The sequence below is a fragment of the Alligator mississippiensis genome, chromosome 11 (genome assembly GCF_030867095.1).
Source record: "Alligator mississippiensis isolate rAllMis1 chromosome 11, rAllMis1, whole genome shotgun sequence".
Taxonomy (NCBI): domain Eukaryota; kingdom Metazoa; phylum Chordata; order Crocodylia; family Alligatoridae; genus Alligator; species Alligator mississippiensis.
In genome coordinates this window covers 39960145-39987028 of record NC_081834.1, presented here as the reverse complement: position 1 = coordinate 39987028, position 26884 = coordinate 39960145, and the positions used below count along the sequence as shown (strand labels likewise).

The following is a 26884-nucleotide window of genomic DNA, read 5'->3' as shown; positions in this document are numbered from 1 at the left end:
AGAGCTCCGCAGCTTGGCTAGTCTATGACTGTGATCCCCATGGCTGTAACCAGGGCAATTGAGGCTTGCAGCACCCTAGGTGAATACAGTCACAGGTCAGGAGTTGGCCAGAGCCCAAAGAGTGGATCTAAATGGTCAATTTTCATCATGGTCAAAGTTGATGGGAACATCAAGTGTGTGTGCTAGGTCCCCTGTTGTTCTATTACCGATCTGGGAAGTGTGAGGGAGCTGGGAGTCAGCAAAATTAGCAATGGCATTGTTATGGTGAGAATTCCCAACCCTGCCAGCCACACTGACACACTGGAGAGCAGACCAGTCCTTCTCACTTTATTGCACACGAGCACACCCATTTGCCAATACACAGATGAGTATGTACAGGGGTATTTTACAACTATCTGAACAAGAGCAGGAAATGTACACTCCTGAGCAGACAAGCGCAGCCACAGCCATGGAATGCAAAGCGCCGCAGTAAGAAACTGCCCCGCCTGGTCTCTGCTGGACCTCGCCACGTGGCAGCTGGGACACATGGATCACCACTTCCTCGCCATTGGAGAGAGACACCTCCACTGCGGACACAGTGATCCCTGTCTCTGCCTCAGCCCTCTCCACGAGCTGGAGGAACATCCCCACCACTCCTGTGACAACAGTGACTCCCTGCCGCAGTTATTCCCACGGCTGCCAGCTCTTCTCTGCTGTAACTGGGCAGCTCTGAGAGAGAAAGGTGTGTTTTTGACACAGTGGCCATTAAGCAGATGCCTCATGAAGGCCAGAAGCTTGCAGCTCCCCTAGCCACCAGTCAGCAGGTGTGAGGCATCGTTGGGTGGAGGCCCTGACATGCCACAACTGCAGACCTGAGGCAAAAGCACGTGCCTTCTTACCCAACAAAGCCAGAGCCTATAAGTGCTCCCTGCCATGGGCTTTGCTTTCTTTTGGGGCAGGGACAGAGCGGGGTGGGAGGGCTTGCTTACTTTTCCAGGTTCTGGCCAGCTCTGCTCCTATCCTGAAGGCAAATTGGCTCAGTTGAGATTTGCTACAGGGCTCCAAGCACGTTTGTGGTGGCAGCTCACAGTATCCCCACAACAGAGGTGGGGCCCTGAGTCTGTAGCTGCCTTCTTCTTCATTACCAGCCACAGTTAATGAAAGGAAATGATAAACAGAAACCAGAGGGTGTAACTAAGCTCCAGCAGGGAGGGTACATCTACATTACCATTTCACCATCAGCCACCTGCCTCTGATCCCTCCAGAGGGGCAGTAGCTGCACCACACCTGGTGACCACCCCACACTAGCAAGTAAATGGCCTTGTACAGATGAGTCCTAGGGTTTTGGGGGTTTTTTTAAGGGCAATTTTCTGTGTCCCAGGTCAAATTAGCCAAATCTGGTCCAAATCTTTTTGAATCATCCAGGAACCATATGTGGCCCTACTACCAGCAAGTATTCTCCACTCCAGCCTGGGGCTTCAGATGCTTCCAAATCCTTTGACAGGCATCCTATGTGCAGGCCCCAAGCCCAGAAGCTTAGGGTTTGGATGCCCCTGAGTTTTGCTTGTCCTCAGCCATATGGCTGCAGGAGCAAGCTAGGGAGATGTCTCCCATTTCCACAAAGTTAGCTGGTAGCCAAGATCCTCCCACTGGAAGCTGGCCAGTGGGAAGCTAACTATGAGGCTCTAGAAGGAAGTCCTGTCCACAAGCAGACAAAGGTGCAACCCTCCACTACACAGTGCCATTTTAATTGTATTACATCGGTCAGGGTATTTCCCCTGGCAGGGTGCTTATTTTTTGCAGCGTCCTCTTTTCACTGGTTCCCTGCATCAGGGAGATGCCCTCGACCCAGTCAGGACCTGCACAACTGACGGTGCAAGCAAGCAAAGCAGATCCCCTGCCCTGGTATCTGTCACAAAGACCCAAAGAAGCAGCCCATGGCTCATATTTTCATGTTGTTTCACCCCAGGGCAGAGGGTGGGAGGTAGGCAAGGCAGGGCCTGCCTGTGTGTCTCAGGGCAAGGGTGCAGGAAAAAGGACTCATGTCCTCCCTGGCTCCTAGTGAGGTGAGCGGTGAGGCTGCTGCCTTCTCAGATAGCTAACTGATGAGGCATGACACCTGGCTCTTCACAGCAGCCCTGGCACAAAGGGCAGTGACTTTCTCCTCCTTCCTCCTGAGCCTGGCTACTGACCTGGCCTCCACATGAGGTAGAGCAGCCCTGAGGCCTCGCTAGCTTCCACCAACAGGTAACAGCTCCCAGTTGCCTCTCTGCTGCCCTAGAACACCCTTGGGGGGCTGGCTCTGGAGGGGGAAAGTACAACCTGGGGCTTGCCAGCAGCAGGGCACTCTCACAAGGGGAAGTTGCAGCTGGCAAGCGCTGATCCTAGCAAGCGGGGTATGGGCTGCTCATCCCATCTGCTGGCAGCTTTCAGAACGAGCGGCCCTGTGGGGGATTGGGCAGCCTGGGATCACTATGCTCAGGAGGGGACCTGGGTTTGACAGCAAAGGGCAGCTGAGGATTTCAGCAGGAGGGCCATCTCCACTTGGAGGAGGAAGAGACTTGACACTTTTTTCCTGGGAGGCTTGAACTTCCTGTTGCCTGCTGCGGCAAGCAGCTGCCTCTCTGTATTGGTACGGCTGGTACCTAGCTACCATGGTGACTGGCGCATGAGCTGACGCACACAAACTCCCTAGGCAACAGCACCAGCAAAGCATGTTGGTGGACTGGGAGCTTTCCACTGCTGCATTTCGCGGGGCACCACAACGGCTGCCATTCCAAATGCCCTTGTTCAGCTCCATGTGAGTATTCAGGGCTTCCCTGCAGGGCACAGTGGGTTAGACATGCAGGGGTGGTGCAGCCTGGCTGTGCTGGCATGGGTCACAACATAGTAGGGGTTTGTACACAGCGCAGGAACCATCCAAGTTGGGGTGCGAGGCTACCATGAACCCAAGTAGAGAAAAGCTGGAGCCAAAGGGAACAACTCAAGATACCACTGACTGGGAGCCCATGTCCGTGCTGGGTCACTGCTCAGGAGGGAGGGATGCAGGCAGGGAGAGGCTGCACCCATTGCCAGTCTGTCTGCCTGCCCTCCTGGGCAGCTGGATCCACCCAGCACCAAACAGCCCTGACAGGAAGGAAAGGGGGAGCAGCAGGGGCATTTGCAGCAGCCCGGAGAGCACCAGGTTCAGTGTTGGTGCTGAGGCAGGGAACGCAAAGCCGGCACGGCCCAGATGGGCTTTGGAAGATGAACCCGCAGGGTCAGTGGCAGGCAGTGGGCTGTCCCCATGCCCCTGCCTCGCAGGCTCGGCTGCCCCAGCTTGGCTTTCCCTTTACAGAGGTATAAATCAGCAGCGTGTGAGATAACAAGACCCCTCCCCCTGCCCCACTCCTCAGGCCCAGTCATGCAGCAAGCCAGCTCTGGCCCACAAGGCTACTTTCCAGGTTGCTCTAGTGTCCTTGGCCCGGTTGCTGCTTCATTAGCACACCACACACAGGATGCAAATGGCGGGGCGCTGGTGGGAGGAGATGCACTGGCCGCTGCTGTAGGGGTCCCTTTTCCCAAGTGTGCGCAGCAGCAGGCTGCCTCCCCCGGCCCGTGGGCTCGGCAATCCCGCCAGGCAGGCTCTGCCTACTGCAGCCGGCTGGACCTGCTGCTCTCCCCAGTTCTGGACTTCACGGCTAGCTGGGCCTCCCCTGACTCAGTGGATTTCCGGGAGCTTTTGGGGCTGACCGTACCCTTGCGGGTGCCCTGGGGGCTCGCCAGGCCCTTCTTCTGCAGCTGGGGGCTGGACTGGGTTGAGGAAGCCTTCCTGCCCATCGATGGGCTCTTGGAGCCCTTGGACTTTACTGGCTGCTGCACAGCCTCCAGGGTCTTCAGGCCCAGGATCTCACAGTAGTGGTTACACTGGTGGGTAGCAGCAAACTGCTCCAGCAGGGTGGGGAAGCAGCTCTCTTTCAGCCCCTGGTACCTGCCAGCAAACAGCGATGCTCAGTACCCAGGCATGTGCAAAGGGGCTCCCAGGCTCCAAAGGGCAGCTGCCCCGGGCTCCTTCTCCCCTGATTGGGATGCTTGGGGTCTCTGTGATTCCTCCTGCTTACGAGGGCTCCCATTTCCTAGGGAACCGCTGCACTCTCATTAGCATGGGCCATGGCGCTTCATCATGGGCTATGGCACTCTGCCATCAGCTGCCTCATACACGTTCCCCTTCTCATTGCATCCCTTCACTTCCCCTCCCACCCACCACCATACACGGAGATGCTGCACTGACTCCCAAGGACAGCAACAGGATGGAGAGTTCTGCTGGAGACTGAATAGAGCGGGTGATGCCCAGCTGGCTGAGGGGCAAGGACAGGGGGCCCATGCTCATGCCTACTGGGGTGGTTACACCCCTGACTGCGCCATCATTTCTCCCTCAACCTAGTATAGAGGCTGGCAGGCAGTCCTGTTGCCTGGGGCAGGCAGCCAGGACCAGGCTGAGGCTGCTCAGTCCCCATGAGGAGGCAGGAGTCTGGCTCAGCTCCCTGGAGTCACTCACCCTTTCAGCTTTGTGGCAATCCTCACGTTGGTGATCTTCCACCCTACACCTGCAATGAAAGGGAACACCAGCCTGCCTTAGAGCAAGCCACTGCAGGGAGCCTAGGTCCAGGGGTGAGACTCCCAGGAGGTGGCAGAGGTCTCCTCCCCTGGGGAGGATACCATCCTGGGCCCTGGGGCATGGCACAGAGGAGCAAGAACCTCCTCTCTGTTTGGGGGGTAGCCTCTGCCATTACCTTCCATGTCTGTCACCAAGATGTTGCCATTCGTCCATTGGTAGAGCCAGTGCTGGAAGGAGCAGCATTTCTGTGAGATCTCTGACGTGCTCCTCATGGCCAGGCTGCCGTCCCGCTCCCTGACACAGTACCGCTCAAAGGGCCCCTCCAGGTCCTCCTCCATGGTGGCGTAGGGAATATTGTTGGCAGGTCGATAAATCAAGTACAGCGGGATTATCCTGGGCAGGGGGTAGTGGCAAGGGTCAGCATGGGGTGGTGAGGCAGGGCTCACCCAAGGGCCCTCTAGCCCAGTAGCCTCCCTGAGCTGCACAGCACTTGGCCATGCTAGCAGTAAGCAGTTATCCCATCCCCTGGGGTGGGGGACTTTCCTCCCAGCCTGGCTAGATCATGGTGCTCATTCAGCCTCATAGTGGCACTTGGGGTGGGAGGGGGCTATGCCACCTATGGTTGATGTCCCTCAATCCTCCTACAGAGATGCCCATGGTAGGAAGGGGCCCTCCCTCCCTGGCCTGCAGTAGGGGTCCATGGAGGAAAGGCAGAGTCCTGACTTACTCAGGCACTGCCCCAAAGTCCAAGATGGCCCGTGCCTCAGCAGCGAAGATCTTGCAGTATTCCCGGCTGGAGTTCTGGATTTTGCATTCCTGGGATTGAAGCACAGAAGTCACTGCCCCTGCCCTTGCCCTTCCCTGAGGCCTGCCAGCCCTATGGGGCACTACTCAGATAGCCTCTCCTACCTACTGGAGACTGGCATGGGAAGTGACCTGGCAGCTGCTGTGTCCTGTTCACTGCTCTCCTCCCAATGGACATGGGGCAGCATAGAACACCCCAACCTGCAGGGCTGAAGTCGGACCCACCAGAGGTCCAGCCACCCAGCCTGCCCAGGGTAAGTGTGAGCACTGGACAAGTGGGGAGCTGGGAAGAGCAATGGTAGGCCTTGCTGTAGTGCCCAGGCAGTGAGCAAACAGACAGGGCACGCATGAAAATATGATGTGGCAGCTAAGTAGGCGTTGTCAGTGAACAGGTGAGCAGAAGCCAGGGGAACTGAGCAGGCTTGATAGGCAAGGGCTAAGAGCAGGGAGGAGCTGAGGAAAGGGCAGCCTGTTGGACTCAGGCCAGGTGGGAGGAGCCTGCTGAGCTGGAGCAGGAACAGGGCAGGTGCAGCCCCAGGAGTGGGGAAATGCTAGGTCAGGCAGAGAAGGTGAAACTATCCCACATATCCCTTAGCTCCCACCAAGCAGGGGGTTTCAGGCCATTGCCAGGTTGCAGGCAGAGGGGCCAGGGCAAGGCAGGGTGAAGTGAGGCACCCACCTGAATGGTGATGTCATAGTTCTTCTCAATGAGCGTATTCTCATTCTTGGTCCCGAAGATGATGAGGTTGTGCACTTTGATGAGGCATGTCCTGCCAGACTCGAAGATGGGCTCCAGGCCATAGATGGCCCGGACGCGGCATGCCTTGCGCTGGAAGCCGTCACCCACCTCCATGTCCTCACACATGATGCGCCCAAAGAACTTGTCCCCCCAGTAGCCTGATTCGGCCAGGCCCTTGGCGAACACCATGGGGGTCATTTCGATCTCTTCACCAACTGGCAGAGGGAAGAGAAGGTGAGCCAGCACTGCCAGGCTGGGCAGGGAAATGTCAGGGACTGGGCAGGGCTGGGTGTCTCCTCCCCTGTGCCCCAAGTTAAGAGGGAAGGCAGAGCTAGCTTGACCCCAAAGGAGAGGGGGCAGAAGGCAGGCAGCAGGCTTAGCTTCCAGGTGGCAGGGGAGATGGGCTCTACCTGGGAGCAGAGCCAGGCTGTGGGGGTGCTGCAGCCTTCCCACCTGCTACCATGCTGCAGGGCCTCAGAAGGCAGCAGGGTCTGGGCCTGCGATCAGCCAGTTCCTGTCCTGCCAGCGTTAACCAGCATTGCTTTCACATGGGGTGGTGGTATGCTAGGGAGGAGCGACTGAGTCCTACCCTGCCTACCTGCCCAGAACTCCTTCCCCATCCCCAGGGTGCCCTCCCTATGCTCAGTGAGGTGCCACCTCTCATGGCGAGGGAGTGGTGGCTTTTGGCAGGGCCTTGGCCATGTGGCCAGGGCAGCACTCACGGCTCCTGAAGCAGCTTCCGTTACCTTCAATTTCTTCTCTTGAGATAAGTCCCGACAGCACTGAGGGGGATACAAAGCCCAGGGGGTGAGTGAGAATGAAGGTATTGTGGGGGGACCACTACCCAGTGCGCACCCTGAGCCCACCATGCACAGGGCTCTGTGCACTTCCCCTTGCTTGCGTGGGGATGCACCCAGAGGCCCACTGGTGACAGGTACACCCCAGAGCTGCCTGACATGCCTAAGCCAGCCCCAACACAGAAATTTTGAGCTCTAATAAGCTACTGGAGCTCCATCATGACCTGGCTCTTCGGGCAGAAGAGCTGGGTGTGCAGCACCAGGCCCTCTGTGAATGGGGCTCTATGGGGCTGTCTGAACCCAACCAGTGCCCTTTGGCCCACAATCCTTATGCCAGGTGACCAGTGGAGGGGTCAGCCTGCCCTCCCCACAGAACAGGACAAAGAAAGGGCCTTGGGAATAAGGCTGGCCTGAGACAGCTCGTGGCCCCAGTGCCAGAGCCCAGATCAACTGCTCTTGACCCATCACCTCTTGTGCAGTGCTGTGGAGCAAGGCCTTGCCCAGACTGTCCAAGTATCATAGCAATGGGTCCCAGGCCACCTCCAGGATCAGGGGTGCCCTTCACTAGCCACCCTAGGAGGTAGCTGCCCACAGCCAGCTCCTGATGACATAACTCCGCACTCTAGCATCTTTTCTGTACATGACCGTTTACTCTTCTGCCTCCAGCTCCCTGCACCCAGCACTAACCCCACCCCCAGAATGCCCAACCTGGTCTTGGGACCTAACACTTGCCCGCCCAGTCCAGCTCTCCTGTCCCCAGTGCCTCACCTGCCTCCCTCTCAACTCTCCTGCCTCCCAGTCACCGCCTGGTGAACCTGCCCCCCTCACACTTGCTCAGGCTTTCTGGGGTGGGGGATCAATTTGTTTATTGCAGGGGGTGCTGGTGCCACAACCCTCCCACACAACTACCAGCCCTCTGCCCACACAACACGCCTGGCAAGCACCATGCCCACCTCACATGTTGCTCTCTTATGACCCTGACACTGAGTGTCTGTGTGTACAGGAGGGGGCTTGCAGGCAAAGAGGGCCCATGCAACTGGGATCACCGGGCCCAGAGAGGGGCTTGTGTTGGACACAGGCCAGGCAGGCAGCTCACCTTCCGCACTGAGCAGGAAGTCAGTGGAGTCAGTGCCGTACTCGTTCTGGATGACACACTGGTAGACACCACAGTCCTTTCTGGACGCCTGCACGATGGCTAAGGCTACTTGCCCCTCATCACCAGTGCTGCAAGAGAGCAGAGTTACCTTGTATCAACCAGCCCTGCAGTGATGAGTACCACAATATCAGCCAGGGACACAGCCCCCAGTACACCAGGGCTGCACACACGGCCCCTGCCTCAAAGAGCTTGCAATGGTGTCATGAGCGGTGGCATCTCTGGAATATATTGGGTCCTCCAGAACTTCCTTCCTCCCCAGCTCTTCCCAGTCCAGAGGGCTGAGTTTCCTAGCATCTGACTGGGCACTGGGGGATTTTGCCTTTTGCAGTGCAGGGTGTGATCCTCTTCTGTGGATCTCTTGAGTGTATTTTAATGAACTACTACTTGTCCTTGCAGTGGCAGGACATTGGCAGTACCCTCATCCCTCTGCTTTACTTGTGGCAAGTACAGTGTTCCTGATGGTTTTGAGGCACTGTGCCTGGTAGTTATGCAGGAGGATTGTTCATGCAGTTTTAAGGATAGGATAGACATACACTTATCTAGGCTGGTTTAGCAGGGGGCTGGACTAGAGGACTTCCTGGGAACCCCTTAAGCCTGACTTTTCTGTGATGTTGTGACTTTGTTAGCAGGAGGCACCATCAACCTGTAAACCCTGAGGAAGGCTGTTATGTTATCAGAGCCTGATAAATACCAAGTGCTGGGCTGGACTGAATCCATCAGCCAAGAGCTCCATACAATGAGTGAAACACAGAGAACGTGGCAGGTTACCTCCTCCTGGCTTCAGCGATAGGCACCTCATCCTTGTACCACATCAGCTTGGATTCACTCAAAATATTGAAGAACTGACACCACAGCTTCAGGTTTCCTGATGCATCAGAGAACTGCTCTGGCCTGATCTTCCGTATCACCTGGGGGGCTATGGAGAAGGGCAAAAAGAAAAGACTGGTGGTAAGACAAGCTTCACATGCTGTAACTCCACTCCATCTGCTCCTTGCAGGTGGTGTTTGGGCCCTTGCTCCTGGATGGTTCTCAAGCGATGCCTGGGAAAGGTGGGCACCTGCACAATCAGGAATGTTCTCCAAGGGCTGGACCAATTCCTATACATGTGATAGGAAAGGAGAATCTCCTTCTGGGATGCGCAGAGCATTTGGTTTAATGCTGCACAGCAATGAAAGGAATGGACAGATGCACCAGGTCCACCTGATGGGTCAGTCATAACACAGAGGAGCAGCATAGAAGTTTGCTCGGGAGACCCTATTTTCTGTGAAAGGTGCCACAGAATGGTGCCAGGTGCTGGCACCCCAGCTCGCTGCTCCTGACATGACGACTGGTACTGGCAGTGGCACACTGTTTCCCATGGCTCACACTGGCACTGACTGAGAAGGCAAAGTGAAGATGCACAACAGTTTTCCACAATATCAGAGAATCAGGTATCTCTCATCCTGTACTACACCTTGTGTCAGTGTGCAGCACAGCAAAGACCAGGACAACCATCCTGGAAGCCTGGGTTTCACTGAGGGACCCAGGAAGACGGGATGTGCCACTTCTGGTAACAGCAAACACTATGCCTCTAGCTCCATGAGCTCTCAGTGAGCTGCAGTGTGGCCGATGGTAGTTTCTCAAAGGGTTTCCTTCTCTGCTGGACACTTGGTCTCAACCCCTACTCAGATCCTGGTCACACTTCTTTCCTGAAGTAGCACTAGACAGCCTAAGTAAAGGTTCTGGTGCCACTAGCATTGTCTTCTGCTCTCTGTGGTCAAGGTACAGGACATGAATGGCTAGACCCCAGGTCCCCTCCCTTCCAGAGCAGCATCCACCTTACTGAGTGACACATCTACCCTCTACTTGCTCTTCTTTGGGCCCCACATACCTTTCTCTGTTGGCTGCCCAGTGGGCTAACTTCAGTAGAAGGGCTAGAAACAGAGGACACAGGTTCAGACCCATTGTGGGTGAGAGGGGGCCTAGAATCCAGGTTGCCTGCTTCCTGGCCAAGTGCCCTCAGCACTGGACTAAAAGATGGGTGGGATCTGTTTGTACAGGTTCGATGAACGGAGAGGAGCTCGTAGTCCCTACTTCTGCATGTGGCAGCTTGTAGCTTCCTGCCCCACGTGTGCCTGCAGAACTCATCACTGCTGTGTGCTCCTGGTCCCAGCAGTTGCATACTGCTGTCCTTTATTGCACACAGAAGAAACTGCTGCAGGTTCCTCAAACACTAAGGCTTAGCTCATATGTGGGTATCCACAGTCATTTCACTGCCACATAACGAGAAGTACTTGAAAGGAGGTGCCTACCCATGCTGCCGTCACCTCTTGTGCACAGGGGCGAGAGGTGAGGAAGCTTTTCTTCTTACCTTTAAAGGGGTCATTTGTTTTCCTAGTCTCCTCTGCCTGCACTTCTGGCTTACTGTCACCAGGGGGTTCATGGTTATCATTCCTCTCCACATGCTCCTCATACAGCTTGGGAACTTCCAATGTGGCCATCTTTCTGGTGAGGGTTGGGGAGCGCCGTTCTACAGGAGGAGACGGGGTTGGAACAGGGGCTTGCAGCAGGGCTGTGTTCTTCCTGGATTGCCGTGGGGATACAGTGGGGCTCTCTCTCTTCAGGTACACTGGGCCCTCAGGGGCTGCCACCTCTGCTTCCTCTGCCTGTTTGGCTTTGGATAGGTATATTTTGCGCCGTGCCCCAGATGCAAGCTCCTCTGGTGTGGCACATGGCAGCACTGTCACAGGATCAGTGGGGTTCTCCCTCCCGCTGCTTTCCAGATTCAGGGTGGAAGGCTCATTCTCTGTCTGACCAGCACTCTCTGCTGGCATGCTACCCACCACAATGGAGGGCACTGTCAACAGGCTCAGCCCTTCAGACTCAGAAGCCACCTGGCCTCGTCGTCTCAGTGGTGCAACAGGCTTGACTACCAGAGTCTCCTGGCTAGTGATTAGCTCCTGGTTAATCATCCCTGTGATCTTTCGGGAGGTCCTGGGGGTGAGAGGCAAGCTTTCTGCTGTCTGGAACAGTTGGTTGGTTTGTACCTTTTCAAAGATCTTCTTGGATGTTCTGGGGCTGAGCCCTGCAATGCCCACCTCTGGCAGGGCCTCCTTCTCAATGGCAGGCGGGACCTCCCCTGCCTCACTCTCCTCTGGCTCAGCTCCAGCCTTTGCACTGTCCTTGCCTTTATCTGACATCTTCAAAAGCAGAAGGAGATAGTTCTTTAAGGAGGACACCAGATTCTTGTGCTGTACTTTCTGCTCCATAGATATTTCCTCCCGGTTCCCCTCTAAGCCAGGTACAGCCTGAGGAGCCAATGGCTTTCTTAATACTGGATGGACCTCAACTCCTATATCTGAAGAGGAAATCTCACCTCTCACATCTACAACAGCCTGCTTCTTGCTTGGAGTCACAGCTCTCTGCTCTCCTGCCTCGTGTTGTTGGGGTACTACTAATACAGATACTGGTTTGTCTTTACCCTCCTCAGCAGCACTGGTGGGAAAGCTCTCTTGCTGAGGAATGGCTGCCAAGTGCAGTGCAGATTCATCTGTTTTCTTATTCTCCAGCTCTTTCTTCATATCCCGCAGCAGGTGGACCACAGACGGGGTCCCATTGCTTGGGAGCTCTTTGACTGGAGAAGGGAAAGCTAAGCCAGGTGCTTCCTCAGGTACAGATATCTCTGCTGGGGAAGCAGGCAGCTGCTCTTCCTCACAGACCTGGGGGAAAACAGGGGCTGCCACTTCAGTCTCCAAGGATATCTCTTCTGCCACTGTCGGTGCTTTCTGGTCAGTCTCATGGGAGCTGGGCTCCTCCTGTCTGCCCTCAGTCTCCGCACGAAGGATGCTGTCCCCTAACCAGTCTCCAGGTGTCTCTGCTTCTGCAGGTAATGGCTGGTCTATCCTCCCACCTTCTACTTCAGTCTCATGGACATGTTGCTCAAGGATGATTTTGTCTTCAGGCATAGGAGGCCTTGCTTCCTTTAACGGTGGCTTGACTGAACCCATGTCCTTAATCTCACAACTCGGAAAAGGTCTCTGTTGGGTCTCTTTGCCTGTGAAAATCAGGGGAGGTCCCATCTCTTCCTCTTTCCAAGGTAGATGTTCTTCCCAGACAGGCTGTGGGAGGCCTGGAGAGTCAGCTGGAGCCTTCTGGGAATCCTCAGGTGCTTGCTGAATGCCTTCCTGGCTCAGTGTCAGCATCCCTGGTTCTTGCAGGTATGGCCTGGGGCCTTCCTGCTCTTCAGGTTGTTCTGTGTCCATGCCAGTGACCTCTTTTAAGCAGCTCTCTTGCTGATTAGTGTCTTCCGCTGGTTCTGATGATGGATGCTTCAGGTAATTGCTGGCAGGGGATAACACTGGCTCTGCCATCTCTGGGGCCTAGGAACAAAAAGGAAATGAGGATTATTTTACTACCTGGATCCCCCTGGTATTTCAAGTTAACACTTAGGGCTCATCTGCCCTTCATCTACCCTGAAGTGTCTGGGGAATCAGAATGACTCACAGTCTGATCTTGCCTCTGTGGACAAAACCTAACTAAGACTAATTTTGAACAGTGTTGAGCTCCACGGGCTTCCTTTGGCTGCCACTAGATTTGTGAAGGCTTGGCACCTGTCAAAATCAGGCTCCTCCTCTATGGCCATGCTCCTGCCATGTGAAGGCTACAACACAACTCCATAACATGCATGTAACTTGTCCAGAAAAAACACACATTGAGCCCAGATGGCTGAGGAAGTCTATTGCCAAGGCAGAATGATATTTCACTGTTGACTGTCAATACAGAGACCATGATAAAAGAAGTGCCCGCTCTGGCCTCCCTTTGAACACTGAGTAACAGTTCAAGTGAGAACAGACCTGGGACAGCCTGTATGGATCCAACCTGTGGCCCTGCTTCCATAGCAGCCAACACCAGACGGTTCCGCAGAATGTCTCGGCTGTGTGGTTCCCTGCTGCCCTAGTGAAGGTCTCCTTCTAGCCCTGAGTCGGAGGGGACTGGCTTAAACTCCTTCAGCCAGGAGGTTTATCCCCACTTCTAAAATGTTTTTAAACATTAACTATTCTAGTGAGATACTCCAGATACTGCTATAAGCATCTGGTGCCTCTGAAAACCTCGCAGAGCTCTTGGCCTGACTGGCATCTTTCGGCAGTGGGTTCCACAGTCCAAGATTATGGTGCAGGGAAAAGGAGTTTATTTTATCAGTTTCAAACTGAACACTCTACAAGGACCTGTGCTTGGTTTGGGAGTCAGGGAGAAGTGACGCTCCTCATGTCCCTTCTCTAGACCACTCTTTGTTCCATTAGACCAGTGATTCTCAGCTGTTATAGACTCAGGGCACCCCTTGGAAAATGCCAGTTCTTTGCGTTCACTCATGTTTGAATACAGAGAAATACTAGGAGCAATTCTTTGATTGCAAAGACCTCAGAAACACCCACCATGGGTCAGGATGCTTTTGACACTATGGATTCCTATTGAAAATCTCTGGGTTTATCTTGTGAATCATGCAGGTGTTTGTACTTATAACAATGCTAATACTGAATGGCATCCTGCAGCACCTTTAAAAGGATCTCATAGCACCCTAGTTTAGAATTACTTTCCTTTTCTGTGTCCTTGTGACAAGGTATTTACTATTTAGCAGAATTTTGCAGATTCGTTTAAATCTGACAGGGCTGCACCATGAGTGCTTCTGCTACGGCCTCAGATTTACGACCTCTGAGCTGTCAGCCATGTGCCTTAGTGCCTGCATCATCTGAATTATATCTTTATCATGCCTCACTGGTTTTGTCTCGTTTCCCTGATGACCACTGAATCTCTTCCCTGTCTTCTGAAGCATTTTCCAGGCCCCTAGCCATTTCTGTCTCTTATCTCTAACTCCCTCCACCTCCACAATCTCCCACAGGAGATGGGTAGCACAGAACTGCATGCAGGAGCCACACTGATGTGCCCACCGATTTGCATATGGGTACTGCACTGTGCTCTGGGTTATCCACCACCTCATTTATTATGCAGCTTGACACTTTGGCTGTTCCCTGGGTGGTGATTGCACACTGAGTAGCACTGTTGCAGCTGTCTACAGGGACGTCCCCATCCCTCTCCTGAGTTGAGTCACCTGGCTCAGAGCTCTGGAAGGTATATGAGCCCTCCTGATTATTCTGTCCCTACACACCCTGGCATGTTCCCCTCCTCCCTACAGGGCCATTGCCCTCCTCAGCCCTTCCAATGATATGGGAAGAAGGTCTGGGTTGCAGCTGTCCTGATGCTGATATGCCACCTGCCCATGTGACCATTAGCTACTGCCTTCCTCCTGCAGTGAGGTGTGCATGGAGTCAGAAGACATTGGTCTTGACTGCAGAGAGGATGCTGGTTGGGACTCCAGCTCCCTCTGACCTGAGCACAGAGACCCTCCTCTCTCTGGGCTAAGCCTGCTCACAGCTCCACATCTCCTTATATAGGCAAGTGACAGGCGCACTCCATTCAAGGCACCATAGGGTTGGTACCGTGTACCCGGCAGTGGTGAAAACCTCTTAAAAGAGCCTGATAAGCTGCTTATGTGACCTCCGATTGCAGGAAGTGAAGGGGGACCAACATTGCTGAGCAGCCAAAAAGCAAAGGGAAGAGAGGTTTGCTGGCAGCACATCTTCGCCATGCAGCACCCAGGAACATGAGACATGTACATCCTTGAGCTTCCTTCAAGATAGCAACCATTGGAAGCAGAGACTCTTCAAGAAGCTGGGACTAATGTTCCACTCCAGTCTTAATGTTAACACCTACACACTGTGTCAATGTGGAGAAAACACCACAGCCCACAGCTTGGTCTGTGTTTCCTCCTTTTCCAGTATGTGAGAGGTTAAATTCAGATGCTAGAAAACCAGAATTACCATTAAATGAGCTGGGGTCCCCCATCCACCAAATGTTACAAAACAAAACACCAGCATTACAGAACCAGGACAGCAGGGTGAAGATCATACTTTCTACATCACCTTAACTCTGCCCCAATGGGAGTGGCACAAGATGCTTAGCATGGCAGAGACCCTTACCTCTCTCTGCAGCACCTGGTCCCTGTGTATCTTTGTGCAAAAGAGCTGCACACTAGGAGTCTGATTCACACCATTAAATGAGTAGTCAGTGTAGCTAGTTCATCTTCATTAGCCCTGGAATATTTGCTAATGTTTCCCTTGGATCACAATGGACAGACTGACCCATTTGTAAGAGGTGAATGGTAAAGGACAGGCCCTTCGAATATTGCCTTCTCTGAAGCTGGCACAGAAGTATTACGGAATAAATAGGGAGGGCAGGGGGCAGGCAGCAAGAAAGGCCACAGCACATGGCAGGGAACTTTGGAAGAGCTCAGCTTCTTGTACAGGAGAGAATAAGGGATGGAAAAAGTGTGATTAACCCTTTAACTTTGCACCCTGTCCCCAGTCACCTCCCATCTGGTGAAGAGCAGGACTCAGTGCCAGAGGTATATAGGCAACCAAAGGTAGAGTGCAGGCTGGGTGGCTGAAATGAGTGACCCAAAGTCACGGTGTCCTCTGCTCTGAAAGCAGGATCAGCTGAACCAGCTGGAAAGCTGGTTAGAATCTCCTCAGTGGAGGTGCTAACAATAAAACCTGGTGCAAAAAACCTCCTTGAGCCAGAGGCTGTTAGCCCTACAGTGCTCACACATGGAGCGACTCTCTAGGAGACTGGAAGAGAAGAAATCTTATGTCAAGAATGGTGATTTATATAACAGGGAAACTATTGGCAGAGTGAAGAATTAGTTAGATCAAGGCCAACTTTTCCTCCTACTCTAGGATCAGAAAGGATTATGTCTTGGCTACTGCACAGAACTTCTATAAACACTTCTCACAAAAGCTAGATCCCGCTTGAGGGCATCCCTCAGACTTTGTGATGAAGCCAGCATTGGAACCAAGGAAACATTGACTTCAGTGGTTCCCAGGTTCTTTGGACCAATCACCACCATCAACTCTCAATACTGCTTGCAGATCCATATGCACGCTTCTCATTAAACTTAAATGAAAGCACTATAAAGGCAGTGGTGGGGGGTGCCACCTGACAGGGCTTCTTTGAGTGCAGGACCCATTGAACTCCATGAATGAGCTATGGGGAAATTCTTACAGATGACAGCACAAGAGCAGAGGCTGGAAACCACTGAACTCTACCTATTTGGGAGCAAGGAGCATGGAGAAGGAGATGGAGATGCTCAAGAGTATTGTTGTGGGTTTCTGTGGCACAGCAAGGGTTTGTGCAATTGTTCAATGATAAGGTAGATGTTATGGTCATTAGGTGAGGCTGAACTGTCACACTACAGAAGGGGCCTTGAGTACTGTGCTGCGATGAGTCCAGGAACCAGGTGCCCAATTCTTTGTGCAGGTTTTGTCCAAATAATTTGACTGACTCCTTAGCATGACACAGGCACTTTCCAGCCTGTGCCCTAGCCCTAGCTATGGCTGCTTGTCTGTACTGAAGCCTAGAAGAGGAAAGCAGATGCCAGGCTCAGGAAATGCCTGCACCTGTTCCATGGGAACACCTGACAGCTCCAACGTCAAAGTTTTGCATGTGTAGAGGTGTTACATTTCCTGCCACGCATGTGACTAGAGTCAGGGCTGTGCCACACTGGGAACTTAATGGGGTCTGTGCAAGGGTAGTCTCAGGGCTGGGGTGCTCATCTTTGCTAAGGTAGTAACAGCATCACACAAAGATTATGTATCACTTGGCAGAACCAGCCCCTTGCAACACTGTCCAGTGAAGAAGCTGGAACCCCAGGTTAGGTTTTTTTTTCCTAATCTTCTGGAACAGGAGACTGAGCTCACATGCACACAGGCACCTGGCTACTCTCTTTGCCCTGGAGCCTCAACTTTATTTCTTTACAGACCTACTTTTTCACTGAAAAAAAGAAATCCCTGAGTGTCAGTCCTGTAATTCAGATGTCTCAATCCCACCAGGACCCTGAAATCTGTCTTAGAAGACCCCAGGCCAGAACTTGAGTGAACAGGCAAACATGCAACCTCTGGCCTAACACCACACTTCATGGAAAACGCTCCAGATAAAATGACAAAAATAGACACAGGCTGAAGGGAAATGGTGACAGTCAGGAGCAGATGCAGTTGCTCTGACCCAGCAGCCAGCAGGAAGATTTCTGTGTCCACCCTGTTCCAGCAGGGTGGACGGAGCCAAAAACCAACCCGGTCTACTGTATACATGTTTCACTGTAAACAAAATTCCCAGTGATGTCTAATGAAGTTCATGCAGTGTACCTGCCAGGTCCACTTTTCATTTACATAAAGGCTCATTAAATAGACCACCTAGGGGCTTGGGCTCATCGCTAAACTAAACAGATGGCATCATCCTCCCTGCTTGTCATACGCATACAGCACTCATTCCCAGCTATAAATAGGTGCTCAGGCCTTCAGTGCTTGCTGCTTGTCTGATTTGGAAACATTTTGCATGAGGTCAGACTACCACAAAAAAAATAGAACTTACAGTACCTCAGCAGGCACTCCAGGGACCAGCTGTTCCTCCAAGGAGATCTGATGCAAGCTACCCCTGGTCTCCTGGCCACACAGGGGCAAATTTAGACCTGGAGCCATCTGATTCACACATAGGGTAACTGGCTGTAGGGGTTGCTCTGCGGAAGGTTGAACAGAGTCCAGGAGGTCTGTTGCTTGGATGTTTTCACCAGCTGGCTCCATGGTCCAGCTAGGGGGCTCAGATATTTTCCCAGTGGGATATCTGGATGGTTTATTATGCATTGTAGCTACCTCTGTATCCATGGCTTCCTTCTCCTCTGATTTCTGCTCTGCAGGTTGGCTGTTTTGCTCCTTAGTTGGCGCAGGCCTTGCCGATAACTCCTTGGTTGCAGGTGATGAAGTCTTCCTTTGACTGTCCATGGCTGGAGGCTGCAGATCAGCCTCACTCTCAACTTCTGAGGCTCCTGGCTCCCCTTCTTCCATTATGGGTTTCACTCTGCTCTCAAGAAACATCTCTTTCAAAGAAAAATATACTTCACCCTGGGGAGGTGGGGGGCAAGGCTGATGCTTGCCAGATTTGGCCTCCTGGCTCACTGGCTTCCCTGATTCCTTGGTTTTTGGCACATCTTCAACCCTGAGATCACTTGCTGTGACTGCCTGAGGTCTCCTGGGTGAGGTGGTGAAAGGGGCAAATCTTGGGTTCTGGGAGGGTTTTCCCCTGCCTCTCACACCCTCTTCTCGCCTTGAAGCTTCCTGTTTAGATGGCAGCAGACTGGGAGGCTCATTCTCTTTCTTTTTCTTTTTTGCAGAGGACTCTTTAGCGATGGGCTTGGCAGTCATTTCCTCCACCGTTTCATAGATGTATGTGAGAAAGCCATTCCCATTCTCTTCTGCACTTTCCAGAGAGGAGTCCCCATTGGTGGTCACCTCTGCTTTCAGAGGTTTTGTGATCATGTTGTTTGAAAACCCAGCTACTGCATTTAGAGATGGTTCCTTCAACTCAGTAGTTTCTTCATGTAATCTTGATTTAGGATCCACAACATGCACCTTTGCCATGTCGTCCTTCTCCCAGAGCAAGGCACCTGACCTGGGGTTCATATCCCCTGTCAGCCGCCGCTTTCGGGGGAATCTTTCTGGGCTGACTCTATTTAACCTCTCCACTTCCATATTCTCTTTCCCTCGTTTTTTCCCTTGCTCAATCTCACGTAGTTTTGCTTCTGCTTTTCTCTTGAGCTTAGCAAACCACTTCTGATGGATTTTAAACTCTGTCATGGTTCCCACTTCCAGGACACCAGAACAGGACACGATGCCTTTGTTATTTCTAGCTGAGGCCTGATAAATGGCCGCATCTTCTTCTCTGCACCTGAGGACCAAAAACAACATGATGAGTCTCATCTGTCTGCCTCAAGGCACTGTCTGAACACACAACTGTGTCCACCTGTACATGCACACATATGCCAATGAAATTCTTTGGAAAACAGTCCTTTTTGGAGCTGTTGACAAGCATCCACTGAGGCATAAAGGATGTTAGGAATTAGGAAGAAAGGGGTGAAAAGAAATCAGGAAATGCCATTTTGCCACTGTATAAATCCATGGTACACCCACACCTTGAATACTGCATGCAGTTTTGGTCTCCCCCACCTCAAAAAGAATACAGTAAAACTAAAAGAGTTTCCATCTGAGAAGAAACTAAATAGATTGGGACTTTTCAGGTTAGAGAAAAAATGGCTGGGGCGGGGGTTACAATAAAGCTCTATAAAATACTGAATAGGGTGGAAAAAATAAATAGGAATAACTATGTACAATCTCCCACAATACTAGAACTAGGGGATATAGAAAGAAATTATTAGGAAACAGGTTTCATACAAACAAAAGGAAGCTTTTCCATGTAGTGTGTAATTAACTTGTGGAACTCATTTCCACAAGGTGCTGTAGAGGCTGGCAATTTAACCAGGTTTGAAAGAAGACTGATAAATTCAAGCAGGTTAGATGCATCAGTGGGTATTAAAAATGATGGTTATGGGCGCAAGCTCTGAATTGGGACTTCCTAGGCTCTGAATGTTGGAAGCTGTAAAGGAAGAAGGGTAGGGGCTTATATTTATGTAGGGCTTATCAGTCTGGATAAGCCCTACATACTCTCCCCATTTGCACCCACTCTGCACCACTGTAAGACAAGGACTGCTGGGCTACATGAAGCTGTGGTCTGGCCCAGTGTGCAGTTCTTAGGGTCTTATGTTATGTTCTATACACAACATTTAGAGAGACAGGAAGGTTTCTTTTCTCTTTCCCCTCCCAGCATCCCTACTCCTATTATTTGCAAGTCTATCCCATATCCTATGGAAAAATACTAATCAGACTACTGGCTTCCTACAGAGAATTCTTCAAGTATCCAGGACTGGCTAGCAGCTTGCCACCAACTATAAAACAGATGCATGTATTTAAAGCTGAGCACAGAGATTCAGTTGAATCTTTCACAGCAGCAGTCTTGGAGCTTGGATCTTGCAAGTACTAAAGGGCTCAAATGAGGCAGAGTCAAACTGAAGCCCAAGTCTTTGTGAAATGCCAGTAATTTACTAACCCAGTTCTGGTCTCTCCTAACATTGATTAAAAGAACAAAGCCTTTTCCATTGAAATCCATGTTTAGAAAAGGGAAGTGTCTGGGTGAAGTGAGAACTATGCAGGAACTCTGCATATCCCATGGCTCTACATTTTGTGGAGGGTGCTGCCTTGGAGGGGTCTCTGGGGAGTCTGTATGGCTGCCTAATGTCACTGCTTCATCAGCTGTAGGGATGCAGCCTTGCACTCCCCCTTCTTGCCCTACTTAGATCAAAGATACTCAGATGCCTATAGGCATCTTTCCCCCACACTTCACAGCAATGGCAACAATAGTATGGCTGATTTTGAACAGGCATCCAGATAAGAGCTTCCTTAACACAGCCATTCAAGGCAGCCACAATTTCCACATGCAGGAGGCCTGAGCTGTAATATTGGCATTGGAGGAACTACTAGCACCCAAGAATTCATAATCGGACCAAGTGAATCCCCACACTGGCTCCTTCTCTCAGGCTCTGCAAAGCTCCATCAACCTGTTTTTTCTTTCAATTTTCCCTTCTGCCCTAACAGACCCAGTCTGATAAGATCATATAAACCCCTCTGCAGCCCACTTCACACGGGGCTGGAGGCACACCTTGACCCTAGCAGCACATCTCTCTGCCTTCAGAGCTCCAAGGTGCCTCTCAGACAGTGATCCACAAGGCCCCCTGCTTCTGCAATAATCCAGAGCAACTGACAGCGTACCAAATCTCTACCTGCAAGCTTGACATGAGCTAGGAGATTTAGGAAGGTTGCAGGCTGATAGCAACAACAATCAACTACACCAGTGGTGTTCAACACTGCTCTCTCCCTTTCTCCTCCCCTGATCAGATGACAACCACCCGGCCTGCCAAGTTTTGTCTGTCAGCAGCTTGAGAGGCAGTTATCCCCAAACCCCTGCACTGATCTTCCTGAAACTTGGCAGGCTTTGTGGCCTCAGTAGGAGCTACCACTCCTGCAGTTTTCACCCCCCTGTGTTACAACACATAGACATGACAGGAGTTTTGCTTTCAAGTATTTGGGGTGCTGTTCCCCCCAAGCCCCTGCACCAAACTTCTTGAAACTTGGCAGGCTTCATCCTCTCTACAGAGTCTACCACTCCTGAAAATTTCATCCAAAGTAGACAAAAAAACCAAAGTTATAGATATTTTATTGTTTCCTCATTATACCCTATGGCTGGATCTCCGAGGCGGCTCCCGTGTGGCTCTGAAGCTCTTCGGGAGCTCTGAACCGCTTCAGGAAGCTGAACGAGGCCAGCGTTTCAACCCAGATGTGCTGCTTCCGACCCCAAAGTGTCCGAAGCTTCTCCGGATCCAAAGCCGTGTCTGAAGCCTCGCACAGCCCTAGTGACTGGGAGCTGGGGGCCCAAGCCCTTATCCTGACATAACCCAGCCCACAAGCCCAGCAGAGCCCACGTGATGATATTTTGACCATTTGCTCAAGTTGCTGTGACAATTGTCTTCACCTGGGGTCAGATAATCAGAGTCCAGTTTGGGGGATGCATTATGAGCAGTACTCTGGCTCATGGGAAAGCACCCTGCTGTGTGTTCTAGCTGTCTCTATCTCCCTTCCTCCAGCCTTCTTGTGGCTCCCCTCTGATCTGGATGAGGTCCTCATCCCTCTACCAGCAAAGCCCATTAAAAGCCACACTAGGACACTTCTACCCTTCTCATTTGGTCTCATCCAAATGTTGCCTTCATTGCTATTTGTGCCCAGAGGCAGATCCAACGGGGTGCGGTGCCACAGTTGCACCCTACTGCTGAATTCAGTGCACCAGGGGAGAAAGGGAGAGTAAATGGAGGCAGTGCTCACTCCAAGCTCTGGAGCCATGCTCAGAGCCACATTCCTCTTGCACAATTCTGGATCTGCCCATGTTGGTACTAGTCACTTCCCCTGCCTTTTCTTCTCACCGCTTCCATCACTCTCTAAGTTCTCCTCCTTGCATGCTGACCAGTAAGACATGCTGCTACCAGAGCTATTCTGCGTAGAAAATATGAGCCCCTCTGAGCTTTCTCATACCTTCTGCTTCCTGCGTGACACCAGAGAATAGTTAGTGTAGTGGGGGCCCCTCATCATGCCCTTCAGCAGGGAGGATAGGAGTCATATGAACAGATGACACTGATGTGATCCACAGTGGGGAGGGATTAGGGACAAGGTGATGGAAAATTAGCAGAGGCTGCTAATGGCTGATAGTAACCAACATTGCATGGCAATGACCATTTTAGGTATTCAAATCTCATGACTGCACAAGGGAGGAAGGGGAAAAGGAAGGCGGGATTGAGCCATGTGTGCCTTAAAGCTGGCACTCATACAGATAGATGGTCGCAGATAGATTGGGCCATGCTAAATAGTGAGTATTCTCCCTCCATTTGGACAAGGAGTCTGGATGCAATTAAACTGTCATGACCATGGGCCCTCTGGATTTCTTACTTGTATAGCTGCAGGGTATGGCGGTTTCCATGATGGAGAATCTCATACTTTGGTAAACCACAGTACCGGTCCATCTCCTCATCATCTTTATACCAAGTCACTTCTGGTTGTGGGAAACCTGGATAGAAAATGGCATGTCAGCATAGGGAGCATAACACAAACAGGAAAGGAAGTTTGTGTCTACAAGCCAAAAGAATCAATAGTACAATTAAATCTCAGAGAACACTGTTAATCTCCCCAAGTTTATCCAGGGCTATAACATGGAGTGAAAGAACATTGCATTTTGCAAATAAGGGGCATATGCTTTCATCTTTTATTACTACCAGGAATATAGCTATTTGTGAGCAAAAATCTGAGCCCTTCAATCTTGACGCGAGGGGAATGGATCATCCTCTGTCACACTGGATGCAAACAGGAGGTGAGAACATTGGCACTTTTATATGAAGCAGGCGGGTTTGATGGGCTTAGACCTAAGGTTAAAAAACAGACGCTCGATTCTCCATGGAGCTACCAGATCTTCGCTAAGTGTCACATTCTGTAAGCTGAACCCAAAGTTTCCACTAAGCAGAAACAACCTGGATTGCATCACCACCGGCTCATGTCCTACAAATGCCTTTTGACAACAGATGTTGCCTGCCGTTTCAGGATAATGACATCATGACATGTATGACTGCTTGGTTTCAGAGCCAGGCAAAGAGATAAATTCTGACTGTGGTCAGCTGTAGCAGAGAGATCACTGGTCACCCGGGCAGGCCCAGCAGAACTGCCTTAATGCGCAGTTCTCTCTACCAACTGGAATGATTTGGTGGATGCACTGGGAGTTCGTGCGCTTAGGGAAGGTGATTTGGGGTTCTCTGTCCGCTGGAGAAACATGACTTGTTGGCTTCTATTAGTGAGATGTAGGACAGGCAAGGTTCACGGATGGTGCCCTTCGCTCAGCGCATACTCTTTTGCATTCTCCCCTTCTCTTTCTGGCAATGCAAGCCTGAATGCCACGTATACCCCACCCCGCTCATAAACATGCAAGGCTTCCTTGAACAGCTCCTCAAACTGCAGCATTTAGATCTTAGGGACATGTTCCCTTCTCTCATAAAATTGGATCTATCTCTAGTTGCAATTACCCTCCTGCTTGAGGGTAAACCACTTGAGTCAGTGGCTCCTTGATTAACTCTGTTACAGTGGTTATTACAGATTCCAGGGAGGACCCCCCAGGACCTTCCTGTTTGAACTCTGGCATTGAACCAGGCAGCAGACCTCACCCAAGGACACCTCCTTGCACCCCAGCAGCTCTTGGCTGAACAAGCACATGGATTACAGACTCATTCTGTGGCAGGGGCTGCATACCCCTTTTGGCTAGCGTCTGGGGGATGGAAGCAAAGATTTATCAGCAAAAGGCTCATTCTGTGGTCTTTTCCCTCTCTAATTGTGCCTCTGCAGGGATGTCTGACCCTGACTGGAACAGCAATGAAAAACTAAAAAAAATATTTCGTTTGAGGGCTTTCCCAGCTCTTCCCCGCCCCCACCTTTGAGTTATATTTTGGGCCCCATCCATCTCTGTATTCCAAGGTGTTCTCTTCCTCCACCTTTTTGGGGGACTCTCCAACTCCACTCTGCCACTCCATCCTACTTTCCTGGTAGAGGACTCTTCTCTAGTCTCAGGTCTCTGGGAGCACAGAAACCAGAAAGGGGTTTGGTGTGGGGAAGGAGTCATTTCCCAGAACCTGGGTCTGAGGGGCTGGTTGTAGAGAGAGGGAGATGGATTAATTCCTTTGGTCATCTACCCTCAAACTATGCTAGGCCTTGTAAAGGGGTGGTGAATTCCCGCTCAGTCTAGTGGAAGTGTGACTGAAAGCACAAGTCCTCCAGGCACAACTGAGGAGTGTGGAGTGTAGAGTGACACCAAAAACAAGGAGAAGTCCTACTCCTCCCCAGCCACTGGGGACAGACAAGGGCAAGGCCAATGTGAGCTTCACCTCCTAAAGGAGGCCTATTTACCTGATGATCCTGCGGGCTTGTCTATCCACTCCCACTGATACACCCCAAACTGGGAAACAGGCCTGAGAGGCTGCTCATAAGTAAGTGTCCCTTTGCAGCTGCTCTCCATACCTTGTCTCTATGAATTCAAGAGCAGCTGACCCCTGGGAGTGGCCCCACCAGTATATTTTGGTGTGTGGAGTACGCCCATGGGAGCAGATGAGTGTGATGTGCTCACGGCTACTCTGGGCGCAGCTGGCACCATGGTGCAGATGTGCCCTGTTTGTTCCCAGGATGGGGTGGGGAGGTGGAAGGCACACAGAACAAGCATTTTTGAAGCTTCTTGCTTCTCTTGAACTTGAAGTCCTGAACAAGCAGGGATGAAGAATTTTCTCCTGCCCACAGCAACACTTTTCCCTGTGGGTGAGACAGCCTGCTTTGCCAGCTTCACAGTGCCGCAGGGTAGAAATCATGGTCAGGATTACTTGTGGATGGGCTGAAGCACAGAGCAGTCCAACGGGGGCTCTTCAGAGCTCTGCATTCAAGAACTGCAAATACACAGACTACAGACATTTGCCTTTAATATTAACAACACACAGGACTTACACAGCCCTCTCCCTTTGCAGGTTACAAAGTTTTTCAGCAAGTGGCATGTCATTAGGTTTGCTCTAAAGAGGCTGACTGCAGCCCAGTGTTATGTTAGCCAGATGTGAAAGCCAGCTTCTCCCAATGCCAAATCTTGTGCTGTAGCCACTGCGTGACCTGCCTCTTACCTACACCAGGGTCCATTATTTCAGCAGTGCAGTGTTTAATGAAGCAACCATACCAGACTGAAAGAGCCTCATCTTAGAAGCAAATTTGGTCTCGCTAGTTGTGACCAAATGCTTATCACATACTAGAGCAGAGAGACCAAAGACAGGACTTAATTCAGCCCTGGCATTGCCATTGAGCTGATGGATGGGATTAGAAGGAAGGGCACTATTGTTATGTTGATTTCCACAGTGCTTTGCAAACACAGATCAGACTTGTTCCCTGCTCTGGAGTTCAGTCTGATCAAAACAGAAGAGAGAGAGATAATGGGAGGGCTGAGACAAGTGAGGAAGAGAAAGGAGAAGGGATTATTTGGAAGGGGAAAGGAGGGTTGCCTGATAGGAGAGGATGGAGAGACTGTTGTGGGGCTAGGAGGCAGAGCGGGGGGAGGCATGAGTGCAAGAAGTAAGGCCATAGATAAGGGCACTGAGGGAGAGCTGAAGTAGCAGAGTGAGGAGAATGGACAGAACAGTGGTTCAAGAAGACATGACCAAGACAGGCCTGTGGGACCCTAGGGAGAGCAGCCTGATACTGCAGACTGAGGAGAGAAGAGTCAAAATGTTCAGGAGCCTGATGGGATCGGGGAGGTGACAGCAGCAGTGGACAGGGAAGAGGGGCTGGGCCATTCTGTTCCCTTGTTGCATCTCAGCTGGCTCCACAGGAGTTGCTGGTCTCCGCCTGTCTCCAGGGGGCTGTAAGAGTCCCAAGCGGTTCAGGTCAGGGAGACTACTCCCACTGTTCCTCAGAAGCACTTTCCTGTCCCAACAGACTGTGAGATAACCCACCCTAATACTTCCCAGGCCTTTGCAGTGACACCACACAGAAATCTGACTCAGTACACCTCTAGTGAGCATCTCTCCCCTCCTGCCATCCCTGCCCTGCTCAGTCACTGACAACACCTCCTGCAACAATCTCTGCCCACTCCTCTCTCCCCTTCTCTCCTTCCCCAGCTCCCATTAAATCCAGGCCCTTCTTTCTCTGTATCTCATCCAGAACCTGTCCTGATTCTGCCCTGGGCCAGCACTTCTTCCTCATCCCAGCCACCACAACACCTCTTACCCTTCCAATGCACCTGCATACTGCTGCCAGGGTCAGCCCCATCCCCTGTCCTTCTGGATGCAGTTCCCCCTGCTCAGGTCCATGCCATGGCTCCTCCTCTCCTGGGAAAAGTTCAATGGTGACCCTACCCACCAGCTAACACCAGGCCTTTTCTTCTGCTCCCTGCTCTGCTCCCCTCCACTTGGCCTTTGCTTCTCTCCTGACCTCTCATTTCATGCCTCTCAACCTGTCCCAAAGCCACCAGACGTTGCACTGCTAACAGCTTCCTGGCCAGCCTTTGCTAAGTGCCCTGTCTTTCTGCATGCAATTTATGATTGCTCTGTGAAGCCCAACCAGGAGGTCATGCTATCTGGAAGTCTGGTATCTCAGCTTCACACCCCCATGTTCAGAATCTTCTCCCCCTACACTCTTCTCCTATGAAGGAGATGAAGGATGAGCCTGCCACTGACCCAAACAAGGAGGATTCCCTTTGCTCTCTCCAGGCCATCTAGTGTGTTCTGA

At 51.8% G+C, this 26884-nt stretch overlaps 1 protein-coding gene across 3 annotated transcripts in view; it reads right to left on the bottom strand.

The window, feature by feature from the left end:
- Nucleotides 1–312: 312 nt before the first annotated feature.
- ALPK3 (alpha kinase 3) overlaps nucleotides 313–26884 on the bottom strand; it is a 55548-nt gene continuing 28976 nt past the window's right edge. For 2 of the 3 annotated variants that reach the window (XM_019477726.2, XM_059714853.1), the window contains exons 3-13: nucleotides 22541–22658; nucleotides 17537–18881; nucleotides 10423–12430; nucleotides 8841–8988; nucleotides 8013–8140; nucleotides 6866–6901; nucleotides 6060–6334; nucleotides 5304–5392; nucleotides 4752–4969; nucleotides 4517–4565; nucleotides 615–3949 (exon numbers count right to left, since the gene is read on the bottom strand). In XM_019477726.2, coding sequence (XP_019333271.2) covers nucleotides 3610–3949; nucleotides 4517–4565; nucleotides 4752–4969; nucleotides 5304–5392; nucleotides 6060–6334; nucleotides 6866–6901; nucleotides 8013–8140; nucleotides 8841–8988; nucleotides 10423–12430; nucleotides 17537–18881; nucleotides 22541–22658 — 4754 coding nt within the window. In that variant the 3' untranslated portion in view covers nucleotides 615–3609. Of the gene's footprint in view, nucleotides 3950–4516; nucleotides 4566–4751; nucleotides 4970–5303; nucleotides 5393–6059; nucleotides 6335–6865; nucleotides 6902–8012; nucleotides 8141–8840; nucleotides 8989–10422; nucleotides 12431–17536; nucleotides 18882–22540; nucleotides 22659–26884 lie in introns of all 3 variants that reach the window. The other variant, XM_059714852.1, reaches the window with a different exon arrangement.